The sequence below is a fragment of the Amia ocellicauda genome, chromosome 14 (assembly GCF_036373705.1).
Source record: "Amia ocellicauda isolate fAmiCal2 chromosome 14, fAmiCal2.hap1, whole genome shotgun sequence".
In the NCBI taxonomy this organism is placed as follows: domain Eukaryota; kingdom Metazoa; phylum Chordata; class Actinopteri; order Amiiformes; family Amiidae; genus Amia; species Amia ocellicauda.
Window position 1 is genome coordinate 20713939 of NC_089863.1, and position 17730 is coordinate 20731668.

General features: G+C 45.4%; 1 protein-coding gene across 2 annotated transcripts; it reads left to right on the forward strand.

Moving 5' to 3' along the window:
- The first annotated feature begins 1541 nt into the window (after positions 1-1541).
- eif3c (eukaryotic translation initiation factor 3, subunit C) lies at positions 1542-15578 on the forward strand. Of its 2 annotated transcripts, XM_066721693.1 has the most exons (25): positions 1542-1677; positions 3086-3202; positions 3395-3460; positions 3971-4160; positions 4444-4569; positions 4752-4806; positions 5072-5196; positions 5309-5433; positions 5590-5761; positions 5904-6007; positions 6177-6318; positions 6591-6716; positions 6916-7009; positions 7318-7508; positions 8463-8687; positions 8816-9007; positions 9193-9364; positions 9574-9733; positions 10163-10228; positions 10337-10424; positions 10510-10675; positions 12165-12206; positions 13339-13380; positions 14915-14956; positions 15396-15578. In XM_066721693.1, the coding sequence occupies exons 2-25, from the start codon at positions 3102-3104 to the stop codon at positions 15467-15469; spliced, it is 2886 nt and encodes a 961-aa protein (XP_066577790.1). In that variant the 5' UTR covers positions 1542-1677; positions 3086-3101; the 3' UTR covers positions 15470-15578. The 2 variants fall into 2 exon arrangements, with proteins under 2 accessions (XP_066577790.1, XP_066577791.1); XM_066721694.1 differs by lacking the exon at positions 14915-14956.
- The last annotated feature ends 2152 nt before the right edge of the window (positions 15579-17730 follow it).

The window sequence follows — 17730 nt, forward strand, 5'->3', positions numbered from 1 at the left end:
GATAAATAATACATAAAACAATGTTCTAAATCAGTATTATTCCACCTAAATATTGGCCTAAAAGGAAAAGGAGAATTAATTGAACTTGGAAAACTGACAAAAACAAATGGGTCAGATTTTCAGGGTCTTTTTAAAATAAAATTCACTCTAAAAATGGCTTGTGCCTACTGAGTGGAAAATACCTGCATGGATAAACCTAAACCAGGAGATTACAGACTCATCGTACATACATATTCATCCAGATACTCATCCAGGACGCTAGATGGCAAATTACAGTTGATTACAGTATGATCCATTATTGTAGTTATATATCCATCCCTAGGCAATATGGCCAATGTCTTGCATACTTTCGCTCATAGAACTTGTATAGGCGTGTCTAATGAAATTATTTATATATATATATATATATATATATATATATATATATACACACCGATCAGCCATAACATTATGAGCACTGACAGGTGAAGTGAATAATACTGATAATCTTGTTATCACGGCACCTGTCAGTGGGTGGGATATATTAGGCAGCAAGTGAACATTTTGTCCTCAAAGTTGATGTGTTAGAAGCAGTAAAAATGGGCAAGAGTAAGGATCTGAGCGACTTTGACAAGGGCCAAATTGTGATGGCTAGATGACTGGGTCAGAGCATCTCAAAACTGCAGCTCTTGTGGGGTGTTCCCGGTCTGCAGTGGTCAGTACCTATCAAAAGTGGTCCAAGGAAGGAAAAGCGGTGAACTGGCAACAGGGTCATGGGCGGCCAAGGCTCATTGATGCACGTGGGGAGCGAAGGCTGGCCCGTGTGGTCCGATCCAACAGACGAGCTACTGTAGCTCAAATTGCTGAAAAAGGTTATGCTGGTTCTGATAGAAAGGTGTCAGAACACACAGTGCGTCGCAGTTTGTTGTGTATGGGGCTGCGTAGCTCCAGACCAGTCAGGGTGCCCATGCTGACCCCTGTCCACTGCCGAAAGCGCCTACAATGGGCATGTGAGCATCAGAACTGGACCACGGAGCAATGGAAGAAGGTGGCCTGGTCTGATGAATCATGAGTTCAAGGTGTTGACTTGGCCTCCAAATTCCCCAGATCTCAATCCAATCGAGCATCTGTGGGATGTGCTGGACAAACAAGTCCGATCCATGGAGTCCCCACCTCACAACTTACAGGACTTAAAGGATCTGCTGCTAACGTCTTGGTGCCAGATACCACAGCACACCTTCAGAGGTCTAGTGGAGTCCATGCCTCGACGGGCCAGGGCTGTTTTGGGACCTACACAATATTAGGCAGGTGGTCATAATGTTATGGCTGATCGGTGTATATTTATAATCCAATGCATATAGTTATATAAACCAATTTATAGATGTATTAACCAATATATACACCGATCAGCCATATCATATTCATGTCCCCTCCAGGGCTCCGTACACGAATAAATAAATAAATATATGTTGAAATAAATGTATGAATACATTTTATTTATGCAACAGCCAGGTAGTTAAAAAAAAATACATCTCCCAGAACGCACTACGGCGGGAGCGGAAGTGTCATTTCCCTTTCCTGTCGGATCCCGAGCGCTGTCGTTACACGCCGCGGCATTGCAAAAAAGCCAAACTGGATTATACACCAATTTCCCATCGACAGACAACTGCAAAACGACAACTTTGTACCAGTTAACGGGTAAGACACATTCCCAGAGGGAGGCAGAGTATCGGGGAGAGTTGTTTTATTTAATGTGTGGTACTGCTTTAGGAAATAGAGTTGGCCATGCAACGCAAGGCCGGCCGGGATGCTCGGTCTGCGGCCTAGTCGTGAGGTCTGCCTGGTGTCGAAAAGAGCTATTGGATTAGAAAAGGGGTTACATACAAATCTGCATAGTTATGTGTCGTGCAAATACAAACTATAATTTGCAAAAAACAAAACTAGATTTCAATAACATAAGGATCCGTGTCTTGCTGTGCTACAATACCGGTCGGTACACAATACTGATGCAGCTGATGTGCACTAGCTCAGTTACACGTAATTATATAAATGCAAACGAGAGAGATCCTTGTATTTGGTTTTTCACCCTTATTTCGGTTATACATCGCTGTAACAATTAAGTAAACACTGGGTAGATCTCCATTGCCTGTCATAGAGACCCTGTTCTTTAGCCTGAGTAGAGGTCTTAAATCAGGATAACAATCATCTCCATGTGTGCAAATTAAGCAAATAATTGGCTCAGTTAAGCAGTTTGTGATCTGGATTGAATTGGAAACCAGAAACACTGGTCGAAAGTCTGTGTCAGCCAGCAGTGCTAGAGAAATAATGGCATAAACAACTCTTGGTCATTTTAGATGCTGATTTAAGTTTCCCAATTCATGGTTAGAGGTAGAGAGGTTATTTAATGCGTTCAACACAAGTAGGTTAGATTATTGCACTTCACATCGCTCTGGTATGCCAGATAAGATGAATGAAATGGGACTGAAAGATTATCCAGCAAAACTGCTCATATCACCCCTATACACTCATCTCTGTGAGTGTGAGATATATAGTTGTCCCATTTTTGTTTTTCATTTTGTTATTGTAATTTGTTCTTATTTACTATTGTTAGTGTTTAACTTTGTATTATGTTAAAGTTTGTATGATTTTATGTGTTTATATGTAAAGCTGCAAACTTTGTATGAAAGCTGCTCTATTAATAGTTATGGGGCTGACAGATTTTCAAGCTTCTGAGTGGTTTGATGCCCTTTAGGTTTTGCTAGAGCTGGAAGCTGACTTTATAGATTACTCTACACATCTATTTTCTTTAAAACTGATATGATGTAACTAAATACATCCTTAAATATTTTTCTACAGACAGCAAATTGTTATAGGAAGTGTGTCATGAATCTTTAGTGTTTTAGGCTTGAACTGTACATTACCTTTATAATGTTTTGTAATTGATTTGATCACAGAACTAACTTTAAAAAGATCTCCATTTTGATCAAGAAAACACAGTGTAGCGTAGCCCTCTAGGAAGTAGGTTTAAGACCGCTAATCTGTGATATTGTGTCAGTCCTGATTTGTTTTTATTAACCCTCTCTCTCTCTCCCCCTCCCTCCCTCAGGGTCAACAACTTCATTATGTCTCGTTTCTTTGCTACTGGCTCAGACAGTGAGTCTGAAGAATCGTCCTCTGGAGACGAGATCGCACCGAAGCCCACCGGTAGCACCTTCGCCAAACAGTGAGTGCATCCGTTGGTTTTTCGAATAGGGCACTGTGTGTTTGTAGCGGGCTGTACTGGGCCTGTTCTGTAGTGTCAAGAGTTTGTGGCACTGAGTGTCTGCAGTGTGATGTCACCACGTGTGTGTTTCTACTGTAATGTGTCTGTATTTACTTTTCTTCTCTTTTTTTTTTTTTTTTTTTCCCCCCACAGGTCGCTGTTGCTCAGTGACGATGAGGAGGATACTAAGAGAGTGGTGCGCAGTGCCAAGGACAAAAGGTTTGTCTCTCTGCCTTCACGATGCACACACTATCGCTACACCAAAATAATCTGCTAGGCTTAGGGAAGGGATGGTATGGTATATAATTTCCCCAGTATGAGAACTGTACTGTGTATATCATGGTATAAATTATTAAAGTTAATTCCCTATAGTTTTACTATATTTTAGATGCAAATACAATAATATGCTTTACATGCTTCAGACACTATTGAGCTTGTTTTTACATTCTTAAAGGACAGCAGAAATAAGTCAAAAGTAGCCCGCTCTCATTATCTAAACTCCTGTTCAAATAAAAATGTGATCTTGGGTTAGTAAACTCCCTCGGTTATGTTTTTTTTTTTTAATTGAAGAACTACGATTTCCTGTGTAGAGAGAATTGTATCGATAGCTGGGTCCTGCTCAGTATTTTTGCGGTTATTCGGTGCAGAGATACTATGCTGGGGTGAAGCTGCTTTTTACAACCCTATATCAGTCAGCGGTTAGTATACCATTCCCTCTCCTCCCTCCAGGTTCGAGGAGCTGACCAACCTCATCAAAACCATCCGCAATGCGATGAAGATTCGAGACATGGCCAAATGCCTAGAGGAGTTTGAGTCGCTATGTAAGGCCTTCCTCAAATCTAAGAACATAGTGGACAAAGAGGGGGTCCCTCCCTTCTACATCCGCCTGCTGGCTGACTTGGAGGATTACCTCAATGAGGTGAGCATCTTGGACAACCGTCAAATAGGGCTCCCTTATAATTTATCACGAGAGGGTGTACCCCAATAACGGAGAGGGGCAGAGAATCATAAGTCCTAGTAGTGCAGGATGTTAACTGTTGTGTTTAAGGGATGCTCTCTAAAGGTTTCTTCTTTTGATCAGGACGCACATCATTTGGGAAATTCAGGCTGTATTAACCTGAGAGAGTGTGTGAGAGGATTGGGTGTGGTGTTAAAGTAGTGTATCCAGTCAGTGTGTTTATTTAAAACCCTTTCTCTCTCAGCTTTGGGAAGATAAAGAGGGCAAGAAGAAGATGAACAAGAACAACGCGAAGGCTCTGAGTACTCTCCGCCAGAAGATCCGCAAGTACAACCGGGACTACGAGGCAGAGATCGGCAGCTACAAGGAGGTGAGAGATGTTGCACCCCTGTACTGAACATAACTCTCATCTTACACCCCTAAAAGTGTAGCGTAGTCTGACCCAGACGTCGACAGTAGATCGACAAACTAGCAACTACATCCTCGTACACAACAAACCTTCACTTTGCTCACGAGACACTCCTGACCTTTCCCACTGTCCATCTGTCCCAGAATCCCGAGCAGTCGGCCGACGAGGAAGAGGAGAAGGACGACGAAGATTCTGAAGGTGAGGGGGCTATTGGCATTGCGTTGACACCAACCTAGTGTTCTGACACCTATATTTATAATACGGGCATTAGGGAAGTGTTCTCTCATCTGCTCCACTGATGAGAAGGGTGTTTGTCCGGTGTCGCAGTGCATGCTGGGACTGGTCGAGGGTCCACACTGCCGCAACTTGAAATGGCTGACTTGCCGTACAGTCTTATTTCTATGGCTAGTTTGAAAAGGAGCGCTGTGTCATTGTGGTGACCGTGGGCGGCTCTGTTTCCAAGGCTCTTCATCAGACAGCAAAGGGGAGAAAGGCGAGGATGATGATGGGATGTCCGCGAAGACCTTCCTGAAGAAGAAGACCCCCGAGGCAACCGGTGACCCGAGAAAGTTCCTGAAGGGTGCCGAGGTATGCTGGGAAATATAGTTTGCATATAGATCTGTGTGTGAGGATAATTACTGGTGTGGTGTGGCTTGAACGCAAAGGGTCTTGCGTTTACCGTGCGCGTCTTGTGTTCTAGGACGAAGAGTCGGACAGTGACGACGATGACGATGAAGACTGGGGCTCAGACACGGTGGACTCTGATTCGGAGAGCGAGGACGATGAGGGCAAGAACGCCTCACTGGCCGTGGTCTTCCTGAAGAAGTCAGTGTGTTTTCACCTTGTCTCTCTGTGTGCCCCTTTCACACTGGTTACGGCATGGTGTCGGTCTAGGTATGCTGTTTCCGTGCATATATTAAATCTCTCTCTCTCTCTCTCTCTCTCTCTCTCTCTCTCTCTCTCTCTCTCTCTCTCTCTCAGGACCCAGGATGGGGAACGGCGGTCGGGTGACAAGAAGAAGGAGAAGGATGATAGAAAGAAGGGCCACCGTAAGAAGCTGCAGCAGGAGGAGGGCGAGGGAGAGGAAGGCGAGGGTGAAGGAGAGGGAGAGGGGGAGTGGGAGAAGGTGAAAGGAGGAGCGCCCCTGGTCAAGGTGAGTTGTCGGTTTGCAGTCGGACTCTGCTTGCACGTCACGTGGAAGGGGGTTGTGTCCCAAGTGTGTTGAAAATTATCCTTTACTCCCTAACTACTGTAATTACATGATCTATGGTCTCCTTCTGTTCTCTCGCTCTCAGGAGAAGCCCAAGATGTTTGCAAAGGGAACTGAGATCAATACTACTGTGGTCGTCAAGAAACTCAATGAGATCCTGCAGGCCCGTGGCAAGAAGGGCACTGACCGGTAACTACTGCAGCTTTCCTGTTCCCCAGTAGCAGACCACCTCCTGTCTATTGTGGCAGGCACTCGAACAGTTTTCACCTTTGGAAACACCAAAGACATTTATATTTCCTTCTAACAAATGTGCGGTCCGGTCACTGTCAAGGTTAACTCTCCTCCCCTTCTCCTTCAGAGCGGCTCAGATCGAGTTGCTCCACGCTCTGGCTGTGATTTCCGCGGAGCATAACCTGGGCGAGGGCATCCTGGTCAAGATCAAGTTCAACATCATCGCCTCCCTGTATGACTACAACCCCAACCTGGCTGCCTTCATGAAGGTCCATGTCTTCCTCTGTGCCTCTTAACCGCCAGTTGCGGCTCTAGTTGGGTCATTAATGAAAGTACAATAGGTTAACCTGCTGTGAATTCAGTGTGATTACATTTTTAATTGCTGTATATTTTATACGGATTACAATATTGTTGTCCTATGTCTCTGTGTGTTGCTGTCTCATTGTCTCACTGTGTTACCAGCTGTGAATTGCTGTTTGCTGTTGTGCAATTCAATTTTTAGACTGTCTCTTCTGTGTTAACATCTCCGACTCTGTCTCAGGCTGATATGTGGAAGAAGTGCCTGGACTGTATCGACGAGCTGCTCAACATCCTGTTTGACAACCAGAACATCTTCATCGGAGAGAACATCGCTGAGGACAGCGAGAATCTGGCCATCTCTGACCAGGTGATATAAACTTTCACATACTGCTGCTTAATGTCTAACATAATATAGTGCACTGTATACCTACTGCGATATCTGCAGCACTACACACAGCAGAGACTCTGCAAGTGCCCTTACACACTATGATGCATTGTCCAGACACTACACACTCTGCGAACTCGCCGGGAAACATGTATCCAATCATCTCTCGTTCTCCCTTCAGCCCTTCAGAGTCCGAGGCTGTATCCTGACCCTGGTGGAGAGGATGGACGAGGAGTTCACCAAGATCATGCAGAACACCGACCCCCACTCGCAGGGTGAGCGCCCCCTGTCTTTCAAGCGGACTGTCCACGTATAATGGATATAGTTCCTGTCTAAAGTATTGACAGCCTCCCTTTGAAACGGTTATCCTAGGATTCATTTTGTTGGATAAATATTGTTCGATAAGCTACTGGTGCAAAAAAAACTATTTTGTATTTTCAGTGTTTGTTGATCACTAAAGATCCGAATTTAGTCGCACTACCCCTTGGACTTGCTCTTGAGATTATTATTTACCCTCATAATAAAGTGACTATAAAAGTCCACGCCCCTTAATTCTCCTGCCCCCTCCACCCTCCTCTCTCAGAGTACGTGGACAACCTGAAGGATGAGGGCCGTGTGTGTGGGATCATCGACCGTCTGCTGCTGTACCTGGACACCAAGGGCAGCACCGAGGAGATCTGCCGGGTCTACCTGCGCCGAATCATGCACACCTACTACAAGTTCGACTACAAAGCCCACCGCAGGTCCCTGGCGCACCAGGAGGGGGAGTCTAAGGTACAGCGAGCCCGCCAGCCTTTCTTTACCGTTTGTTTGGGCCCTGTGGGAGACAAATTAACAGGCCGTTTCTGATTGTCAGTTTAGTAGCGGTCCACTCTAAGCAGCACCGTGAGCTGAGATTGGTTGTTCTGTTGGGTTGCAGTTGGACGGGGTAGCATTTCATACTGATTCATTTAAGACCAGCACTGTGTGTAATTTTTTAATCTTAAAATAAACACATTATTTCAAAATATTATTTTTCCCCTACAAGGAATAAAAAGCTGGAGATTTAGTTGAAGAAAGGTGTGTAACCATGTATGTAAATCTATACCTGTACTTTTATCCAGGTATAATATTTAATTTTATGGTAGATGTACTTCATTTAAGTTTATATAAATGTATAATGTTTCACTTCACTTGTCAGGTTTAATATACAAATCACAAACGTTGAAACAAAACTATACAAACTGTTTACATGGCATATATTCTATACTTTTTTTTTTTTTTTTTCTCATTCACACTACAGTTGGCATTCTTTAATATTGGCTTAAATAAAAAATTAGACTTCAAATCGGTTGCTTATCCATTGCAGTCAATTCTCTTTGCTAAATCCTGCCCCAGTCATAGTGACAGACGTTATATGCAAACTGTTTTATTTGCATGTGATTCATCATCGTTGCTGTGCTGCCGCTGTAACTAAGCTTTCACATTTTGGACTCCTTTTTGTCAAAACCGTCCCAAAAAGTAAACTTAACATCCCTAATAGAAAGGTTCATTAATCAATAAATGTGGGCTCCGAAAAGGTTCCACTGAGCTTCCATACTTCATCTTTTGGTAGCCAGTTGCACTACCACAGGGATTTGTCCAGCCTTGTAAAATATCTTAATTTGTTTTAAACCTATGCAGCAGCACAAATGTATTGCATGTATATCGGTCTGTAAATGATCTCTTATCCATAACTGTCTCGCTCAGTCGGAACAGGACCAAGCTGAATGCGAGGGAGAGGACAGCGCGATTCTCATGGACCGGCTCTGCAAGTTCATCTACGCCAAGGACCGCACGGACCGCATCCGGACCTGCGCCATCCTGTGTCACATCTACCACCACGCTCTGCACAGCCGCTGGTACCAGGCCCGGGACCTCATGCTCATGAGCCACCTGCAGGACAACATCCAGCACGCCGACCCTCCTGTGCAGGTAGACATGCTGTTAATGCACTTCGGTGTCTAGACCGGCTGCGTCTCTGAAACGAACTCTCTGTGCGGTGCCCCTTGACTTGAACTCTGCAGGCCCGTCGAGCACTAATCCCCTCTGTCTGATCACAGATCCTGTATAACCGCACCATGGTGCAGCTGGGCATCTGCGCCTTCCGCCAGGGCATGATCAAGGACGCCCATAATGCCCTGCTGGACATCCAGTCCAGCGGCCGAGCCAAGGAGCTGCTGGGCCAGGGCCTGCTGATGAGGAACATGCAGGAGAGGAACGCCGAGCAGGAGAAGATCGAGAAGCGACGACAGGTAATCCTCACCTTGTGATGTCATCGATAATCATCAGGATGTAGCAATGCAGGAGCAGAGAAGATTAGGAGGTGGCGCCCAGTCCTAGTCTTGTATTGATCAGAAATTATGCTCAATAATGATTGTAAACAATGATTCCACACCTTTCTTTTTCTCTCTTTCTCTATTTCTCTCGCCCTCCCCAGGTGCCCTTCCACATGCACATTAACCTGGAGCTGCTGGAGTGCGTGTACCTGGTGTCGGCCATGCTGCTGGAGATCCCCTACATGGCCGCCCACGAGTTCGACGCCCGCCGGCGCATGATCAGCAAGCAGTTCCACCACCAGCTCAGGGTGGGCGAGAGGCAGCCCCTGCTGGGTACGGCTTCACTTGAACGGGTCTATGTGAAGGGTTTATTGACGTGGCAGAGGGATGATTATAGGAGTCTTGGTGTTTTCATTTGTTAAGCACCCCTGTAGGCGATCAGTTTGTGAGAATCCACATGAGTCACTTCAGATCAAAGCGGTACGCGTCAAATCCAGTAAGTTGTACCCAGTGTGTTGACCGCTGCATTGCTTACCCGTCAGGCCCCCCCGAGAGCATGCGAGAGCACGTGGTGGCCGCCTCCAAGGCCATGAAGATGGGCGACTGGAGGACCTGCCACGGCTTCATCATCAACGAGAAGATGAACAGCAAAGTGTGGGATCTGTTCCCCGAGACGCAGTGCGTGCGAGAGATGCTGGTCAGGTGAGTCGCCCCCGGCCCAGCCCACTCTGCTGTACTTCAGAGAAAGACCCGAATCATAGCACACTTTGAAGCACCGGTTTCTCTCTTAAAGCCCTGAGCGATCTGTCTTGTAGGGAATGTGATTCTCATCTCATCCAGTATGCAATTCAGTTCCCAGTTCATTTCAGCCCAAAGTGCTGTCCCTGTGGGTGGGAGGCTTTATCATAGAGTTGAAAACTAATCTTTGGGGTTGGTCGTCCTCCTCCCGAACGTGCTTCACTCTCACCACCACTGAGAGGCACCCTCGCATGCACACACTCTTATGACCACGGTCCTTTCCCCTGGGTCAGGAGCTTCTCCATAGCCACTGAAATTCGTTAACTAATGAAGCTCAGTTGATCGGTCTCCTACTGCTGTCTCTTACTTGTGCAATGGTGTTCTCTCTCACAGGAAGATCCAGGAGGAATCTCTGCGCACTTATCTCTTCACCTACAGCAGTGTGTACGACTCCATCAGGTAAAAGTCAAATTCGGTTTGGGGTCAACTCTGTGCGAGACATTTATTCTTTATTTCGTTATGTATTCACCTTTCCCCCCCCTCTGCCCTTCCTCCTGTTGTCCTCAGTATGGAAACGCTGTCGGAGATGTTTGAGCTGGAGTTGCCCACCGTGCACAGCATCATCAGCAAGATGATCATCAACGAAGAGTTGATGGTGATTTGATTTGTATGATCATTCGTGTTATTTCTCCAATCCTACCGCGGTGTGGTTCTAACGCACGGTGTCATCTCTGCCGCAGGCCTCCCTGGACCAGCCCACCCAGACGGTGGTGATGCACCGCACCGAGCCCACCTCTCTGCAGAACATGGCGCTGCAGCTGGCGGAGAAGCTGGGCGGCCTGGTGGAGAACAACGAGAGGGTGTTCGACCTCAAACAGGGCGTCTACGGAGGATATTTCAACAGAGGTAAAGCGGGAGGGATGGCCCGGCATCCCTGGGGGTTTGGAAATTAAACTGAACTGCATCACCCGGAAGTCAAATTCAGCTTAAAATAGGTCGTTTGAAAGATCTGTAGGTGAAACGTGAATAAGTGATTCCCATTCCAAGTAGAACAGAGTAATAGTACTAAGTCTCCAAAATAATGGAAGTATTTCCTTTCTTGAACGCTCCATTTTTCAAACTTGAGTGAATTTGAATGTGTCTGCAGATGTATTCATTAGGATGTTTTATTATTTATTATGTTTGTAATGAAGATTTGATTGTGTGTTCAAGTCATCACAACTATGGAGTGATACTTCAATTTGCTTTGCTCAGACCTATGTCCAAGTCCAATTTCAGTTGTTTTGATCTCATCAAAGACAGAATATAAGATTTTAATCTACTTCTTGGCAGATGCCTTTACCCAAGGTGACTCAGTTTCACAAATCTTTTCAAAAGTGCAGTAAATACAAACTACACTGAGGATACATCCCTGGAAAAATTAGCTAAGAAGTGTAAACACAGTCCCTGGTGTGTCTTAAGCCGTTGCCAGAGGGTGATCAGGGACTGCAGTCCTGGCCGTGGTGCGTAGGAAGAACGGAGTGGACTGGAGGAGACCACGTTTCATCAGTCTGGTCTGATGAGCATCTGAACCTCATCAAGAGGGAGTAATGTTCAGACTGTACAATGCACTAGTTAGAGCTCATCTGGATACTGTGTGCAGTTCTGGGCTCCACACTTCAAGAAAGATATCGCTGCTCTAGAGGCAGTTCAGAGGAGAGCAACCAGACTTATTCCAGGTCTGAAGGGAAAGTCCTACTGAGAGACTGAGGAACTGAACCTTTTCACCCTGGAACAGAGGAGACTACGTGGGGACTTGATCCAAGTCTTCAAAATCATGAAGGGCATCGACCACATCAAACCAGAGGAGCTTTTCCAGATCAGCAGGGACACACGCACCCAGGGACACAAATGCAAATTGGGCTTCAAGGCATTCAAGACAGAAAACAGGAAACACTTCTTCACACAGAGAGTAGTCACAATCTGAACAAACTCCCCAGCGATGTGGTTGAAGCGACAATTTGGGCACATTTGAAAATAGACTGGATAGGATCCTTGGATCACTCAGTTATGAATGGACACCAAACGAGCACGATGGGTCGAATGGCCTCTTGTTTGTAAACTTTGTGAACAAAGAAACCATTTAGAAGGATCCCAGCAATGTCCCAAGAGGAATTGTTTTGAAAGAAAAGGATTGACATGGTTTCTATTAGTTTATATCCAGGTCTATTGAGTAACACATTGGATATTTGAAATCAAGGATATTTTCCATAGTTGTATTTGAAATAGTTTCTTTTGGGCATCAGAAGAGAAAAATGCAAAATGTCTGAAGGGTTTTGTGCCTGTGGCTACATAAATATCTATACAAGCCCATTGAGACACACTGACTAATGCTCTGTCTCTTTCTCCATTTCAGACCAAAAAGGAGGCTACCAACAGAAACAGGGCTACCAGAGAGGTAAGTGCCTGGGACAGTTTCTCTGGGAGACTGGAGTGACTGTCTCTACCTTACACCTCTCGACACACACGGCCCACTGTCTAAGATGTATAAACAATAGATGTTGTCTTATCTTAAATTGTCATCCATGTTTTACCCTATATATACATAGTCATTTAAAAATGGACAATAGAGAATTATTTAGTTTGGTTCTTGGGTGGTGGGGAGGGGAAAGATAACCAGTTTTTAATGTGTTCATGTATTTACTGGATTCTGTGCAGAGAATGTGAGATTATGATTACAGCCCCTGTCACTATAGCCTTATTAAGAACCGGTAAATGGATTACACATTTCGGTAGCCTGCTTTTAAAATCAAGAAGTACGGCAGACGCAGGAGTCCAAAGCATCTCAGGCTTTTAATAAGCGGTAAAATACAGCTTACCACAGGCAATTATTGAACTGGAGACCCGTTTAAAGCTTGACGTAGCACTTAAAAAATGTAAAGATCCTTTTACAAAAGACCCTCACTTTTAAGCTGCAGTGTTTTGGTGTCCAGTTAATGCCGAGATGCTGTAAAGTACAGTGTCTGCTCTCGGGCAATATCTCATATCATAGGAACTGATCTGGTAGAGGAAATGTGACTTTCCACTCGACTAGGTGCGTCAGTCATAAGTATCGTGTCTACAAGATCACGGTGTCTTCTAAAACCGTAGCTTAATTCGGTCTGCTGGCTCTTTACAAGCTCTGGACAATGTGTGTCTTTATCTCACAACATTATACACTCCAGTGTGTGACTCTGCAGCTCTGCTGTATTAATGTATGGGACTCTGCCATATTACAGTGACAATCCTGGGGACAGAGAGAACCACACCCTGGGTTTCGAATACGCGGCACAAACCCAGTCATGCCGTATTTGCTCTGGTTCCCTGCAGGACCAAACCCTTATAGAAGTTGATTTCAAGCTCCTTGTTTAAATCTTTTATACTGAATAACCTCCGTAATAAACAAAGGAGCTCTTCCCACCCTATTGACTTCAGCATGTGCTTCGGCCTGTGTCCTCACGTTGTCGGGACTCAGTGTGCTATGGCAGGGCCGGCTGTGCTCTGTCTGTGTGTGAAGTGTTCAACCTGTTGTTCCCACTGTGCGTTTTCAGATCAGAGAGGCGGTTACCAGCAGAAGCAAGGTTACCAACGAGGTGCTTATTACAATTACTTCACTGTGTCTTCGGTTTCGGTTACAGCATTCTGGTGAACTGCAGTTGCTCCTCTGTGCCTGTACACAGTAGGGGGTGTTCTTTTACAACATTTTTATTACTGTATATATTCCCCTACCCTCTCTCTCTCTTTCAGTTTCTCTCTCTCTCTCTCTCTCTCTCTCTTTATTTTTCAGTTTCTTTCTGTGCACTAGCACCAGAGTGATCACCAGCAGGGCTCCTACTGATAAACCAGCTAACTGTTTTGCCCAGAGCCCTCCCACTGCCCCCTATTTGCACCCTTGCAGAGAGAGACAAACACTGGGCTCTGTGGTTGTGTGTCTGTGTGCTTGTGTCTTGTCTCCCCATGCCTGCAATTGTGTGTGTGTGTGTGTGTGTGTGTGTGTGTATCTATGTATGTGTGTGTGTAGCCACAGCGAGTTTAGGTACATGGGCACTGTGTGTCTTAGTCTGCTTGTTTATACATCCACAAACTGGGTCACGTCTAGTTATTGAGAACTCTACTTTCCTGTCTCTGTCTGCATTTGTATTGAATCTCTGTCCACAGGTTCAGGCAGAGGGACCTCTGTCGCTGGTATGTGTGCACAAATAGCCCCGATTCTGCCTAGTCGATACCTAGAGCTGACGAGGTAGTGTGAAGCGTAAAGGGGTTGAGAAGCACAAGAGTGAGAGAGTAGCTCATTTGAATAGGTAGTTATTTGATTTTATTATAATCTCCATTTATTGAGTGCCTGTCATACCAAGAGGGTTCAAGGTGCTTCACAAAATAAAAGGAGACAATTAACAAAGTAAAAAATAAACTAAAAAAAGATTTCAGGTTATCAAACAATAGAATGTTTCATGAACAAAGATAATGAATTGCATTATCTAATAGAATATTGGAGTAAAAGCATAAAAAGCAGAGTATAAGACTATAAAGGCATTTCAAAAGCATGCACCATATTTCATGCTAGTTAATCTAAAGAGGTCTTAAGTGTAGATTTAAAATTACAATTGTTGGTGCACATCCGCAGGGAAGATCACTATTTGTAGATCTTACACACTTCCCTATGTGGAATAGACAATAGATGCATCTATTCAGCACAAATATCTCCTGTGCTGAATACTAGTCTTCTCTCACCGCAAAAAGCTGAGCTAAAACATTATAGGAGATGGCACGTTCACCTCAGGGCTGGGGGCTGCGGTTGGTACGTCCCGGGCATCGACTCTGCAGAATCGAAGGCCTCTTGTCTTATAAAAGTGCAGCTCGATTGGGACCCCTCCCTTAGTCACTCAAAGCGCACGAGAGCAGGGCAGTCTTTGACGACATGAGATGTGTTCATTGCAGCCGTGTACAATTCCAGTTTCACACTCTGCCGTTCTGATGTCATGTGATGTAGCCCTGCCACGTTACAGCAGCCTGAGGATAGGGAAAGCCGTGGAGCGGTCCCAGGTGCTCATTGTGCTGTGGCAGGGCTGGCTGTGCTCTGTCTGTGTGTGAAGTGCTCAACCTGTTGTTCCCACTGTGCGTTTTCAGATCAGAGAGGCGGTTACCAGCAGAAGCAAGGTTACCAACGAGGTGCTTATTACAATTACTTCACTGTGTCTTCTACTGTTACGACTGGCTGTTTAGCCTGAATAAACTGTGGGGACACTTATTATGTGTATCATTATTAATATTATAACTGTGAGTGTCAGTTTCCCCTCGGTGACACTAGATTTTTAAATGATTACTATAGTAATGATGTATAGTTTTTCAGCTGTAGTCCCCCTTCTGTGTCTGCACTCTCTCATGGGATATAATAACTATTATTATTGTAGTTAATGTTCATGGCGGACCTGCAGCTCCTCTGCTGTTCCTGTACGGTTAGAGGACACTTTCTAAATGTCTCTCTGTACCTTTTGCTTTTCATGTTTCGCAGTGAATCCCATGGTCTGTGTCTGTTTCTGTGCCTGTCTGTTCTCTCTTCTGCCTCACCCTCGCTCTTTCTTACACATGCTCTGCCTTGGTGTTTCAGATCAGAGGGGAGGATACCAGCAGAGGGGAGGATACCAGCGGGGCGGCTACCGCCAGAACCAGAGCTCCTACTGAGCGGCGCTCCCCGTGTCTGCGCCTGGCCCACACCCCCACACTGCCCCCTGTTCACCCCATTGTTCACCTTCCTGCATAGAGAGACAATAAACCCTGCACTCGAACCATCCCTAGTCTCTCTGCGTCTGTTTGTGTGTCCGTAACATTGTAAATGAATGTTTGTGAAATTTTAAAATGTATGTTAAACAAAGCCGACTAAGCAAGGGCTTGGGGCCCAAACCTGGACAATCTACCTGCCCCCCACGTTCAAGCGGTCTAGTAATTTTAAGACTGAAATCAGACTATTTTATTTAAAAATATTTTCCCAATTATCTGTAAATACTGTGTGGCACAGGATAAGCAGTTTAAGGAAAACCGATACACCTTGTGTGACAGTTTTGTGTATGTGCGTATTGGCTAAGCCACCAAGAAACTCGTGCAAAAAGAACACGTGAAGAAATGGCTTCCAGAACCACAGCACAAATGGTGCAGTTCATACTATAGGGAAAGGGTCTGTTCAGTAACACTGAAATGAAGACAACCATTCCAACCTGCTGGCAGCCTGACTGGTGATGAGCTGTCAGCCGGCAATAGAAACTCTCACCCCAACATAAAATATCTGAAGTTACTGGTGAACATGACTACGACTAAAAGCGCTTGTAGGAGTTGTAAGAAGTGTGATGTGTAAGGAAGCCACAGGACCATGGTGAATCAATAATATGTTTATTGTGTAACGGTAATAAAATATGGAGAAACCAGTGACATATGGAGCAACCCTGGACTCGGAGAAGGTTCTGAACCCAGAGCAATCGGTGTGGTTATTTATAGGTTGAGACCTTGAAAATAAACATAACATTCTGTATAGGATTAATTAGGAAGAATCAATGAATGTGCCTTAAGTAGTGATTCATATGCAAAGCTAACAGATTATATTAGCTACTGAATAATCAACAATATAACTAATGAGATATGTCAAATCCTCTGGTACATTTCCACTGCACCACTTCTGCAACCTTGTGGACGACTGAGAAACGGGAGGGTTCATTCTTAATACAGCCATATTTACCTCATCCCCTGAAAGTCAGTCGAAGGGAAATCAAATGTTTTGAGAACTGACCCAGAACGAAAGGCAGATGCACACAGGTCAAAATTAGTGAATCTGGATAATTAATCAGTACTGGAAATTCTTAGAATGGTTGCTGGCATAAGATTTAATTGTTCCCCCATATTATTATTTTTATTTCTTGACAGATGCCCTTATCCAGGGCGACTTACAACATAAGTGCAAGAATACAGTGAAGTACAAGGCATCAATCATTACAAATTCAAATTTACATTAAACAGAGCAATTCAAAATATAATAATATTGAATATGTTCTTCAAACGTCCTCCCAAGCAATCCAAATGAAGTAAACCAGTCATACACTGTAGCAGGTCAGCGAGCACTAGTCCCAAAAGCCTTTGAAATGAAGGCACATTACAGAAAGGGCAGGGCATTCATCTCAAACAGCCCTTGCTTAGTAGTGAAAGACAGGTTTTTATGGTGCTGACGGTGGTGTATGTAGTGGAAAAGCCTGCTGCTCACTACTGCCATGTTTCCTTCACCACTGTCCTCCCTCCCACCACGACAGCAACGTGTATGTGTCCCCCCCTCTATTACAACGTACATTAGGTTGTGGCAACATTGTGTTAACAGGGCTGGCTCCTTTTTCAACTTACTTTTTCCCTTAACCTTGGACTCGGGTTTCCCTCCAATAGTGAGAGAAACCTTTGTCCAGCAGGGGGCTTTTTGAGCTGTACTTGACAGTCTTTCTTTTTTCCTTGCAGGGAGCTGATCCATCAGGCCAGACCAGACGAGACGGGGAGGTGCCGGTTGACAGAGCTGCAGAGTCCTGGGTCCTTGGAGCGGTCCGGAGGCCGAGGCGAGTGGAGATTGGGACGGACCGGGAGCGACAGGGGACCTAGCCAGAGGGGTCGGAGGACTCCTCACGGAGTGGGTCCCATCCAGAAGCCCGGCCGACCATCTACCCGGAGCCCGGCCTGACCAGGACTGCTCCCCGCTGACGTCACCAGCCAGGATCCAGGAGAGGCCTCGGATTCCAGGGACCGACCAGGCCGATCGGCAACGTCCCTGAGGGAGGCCTCCTGCAGCCAGGGCCCGGACTTCTCCCCGCAAGGCCCGCTCCCTGCAAGAGCCCCGGAGGTGGAAGCTGCTCCCCAGCCAGGTGGACTTGCCCCGACCTCCGGATTGAGAGCCTCCCGACCCTTCTCCAAGGTAGGAA

Bases quoted from the DNA above. Each gene is read 5' to 3' on its own strand.
- eif3c (XM_066721693.1), top strand. From the start codon at position 3,102: ATGTCTCGTTTCTTTGCTACTGGCTCAGACAGTGAGTCTGAAGAATCG. The intron at 7,010-7,317 runs GTGAGCGCCCCC...CTCCTCTCTCAG, and splicing joins CACCGACCCCCACTCGCAGG to AGTACGTGGACAACCTGAAG. The intron at 10,425-10,509 runs GTGATTTGATTT...TCTCTGCCGCAG, and splicing joins TCATCAACGAAGAGTTGATG to GCCTCCCTGGACCAGCCCAC.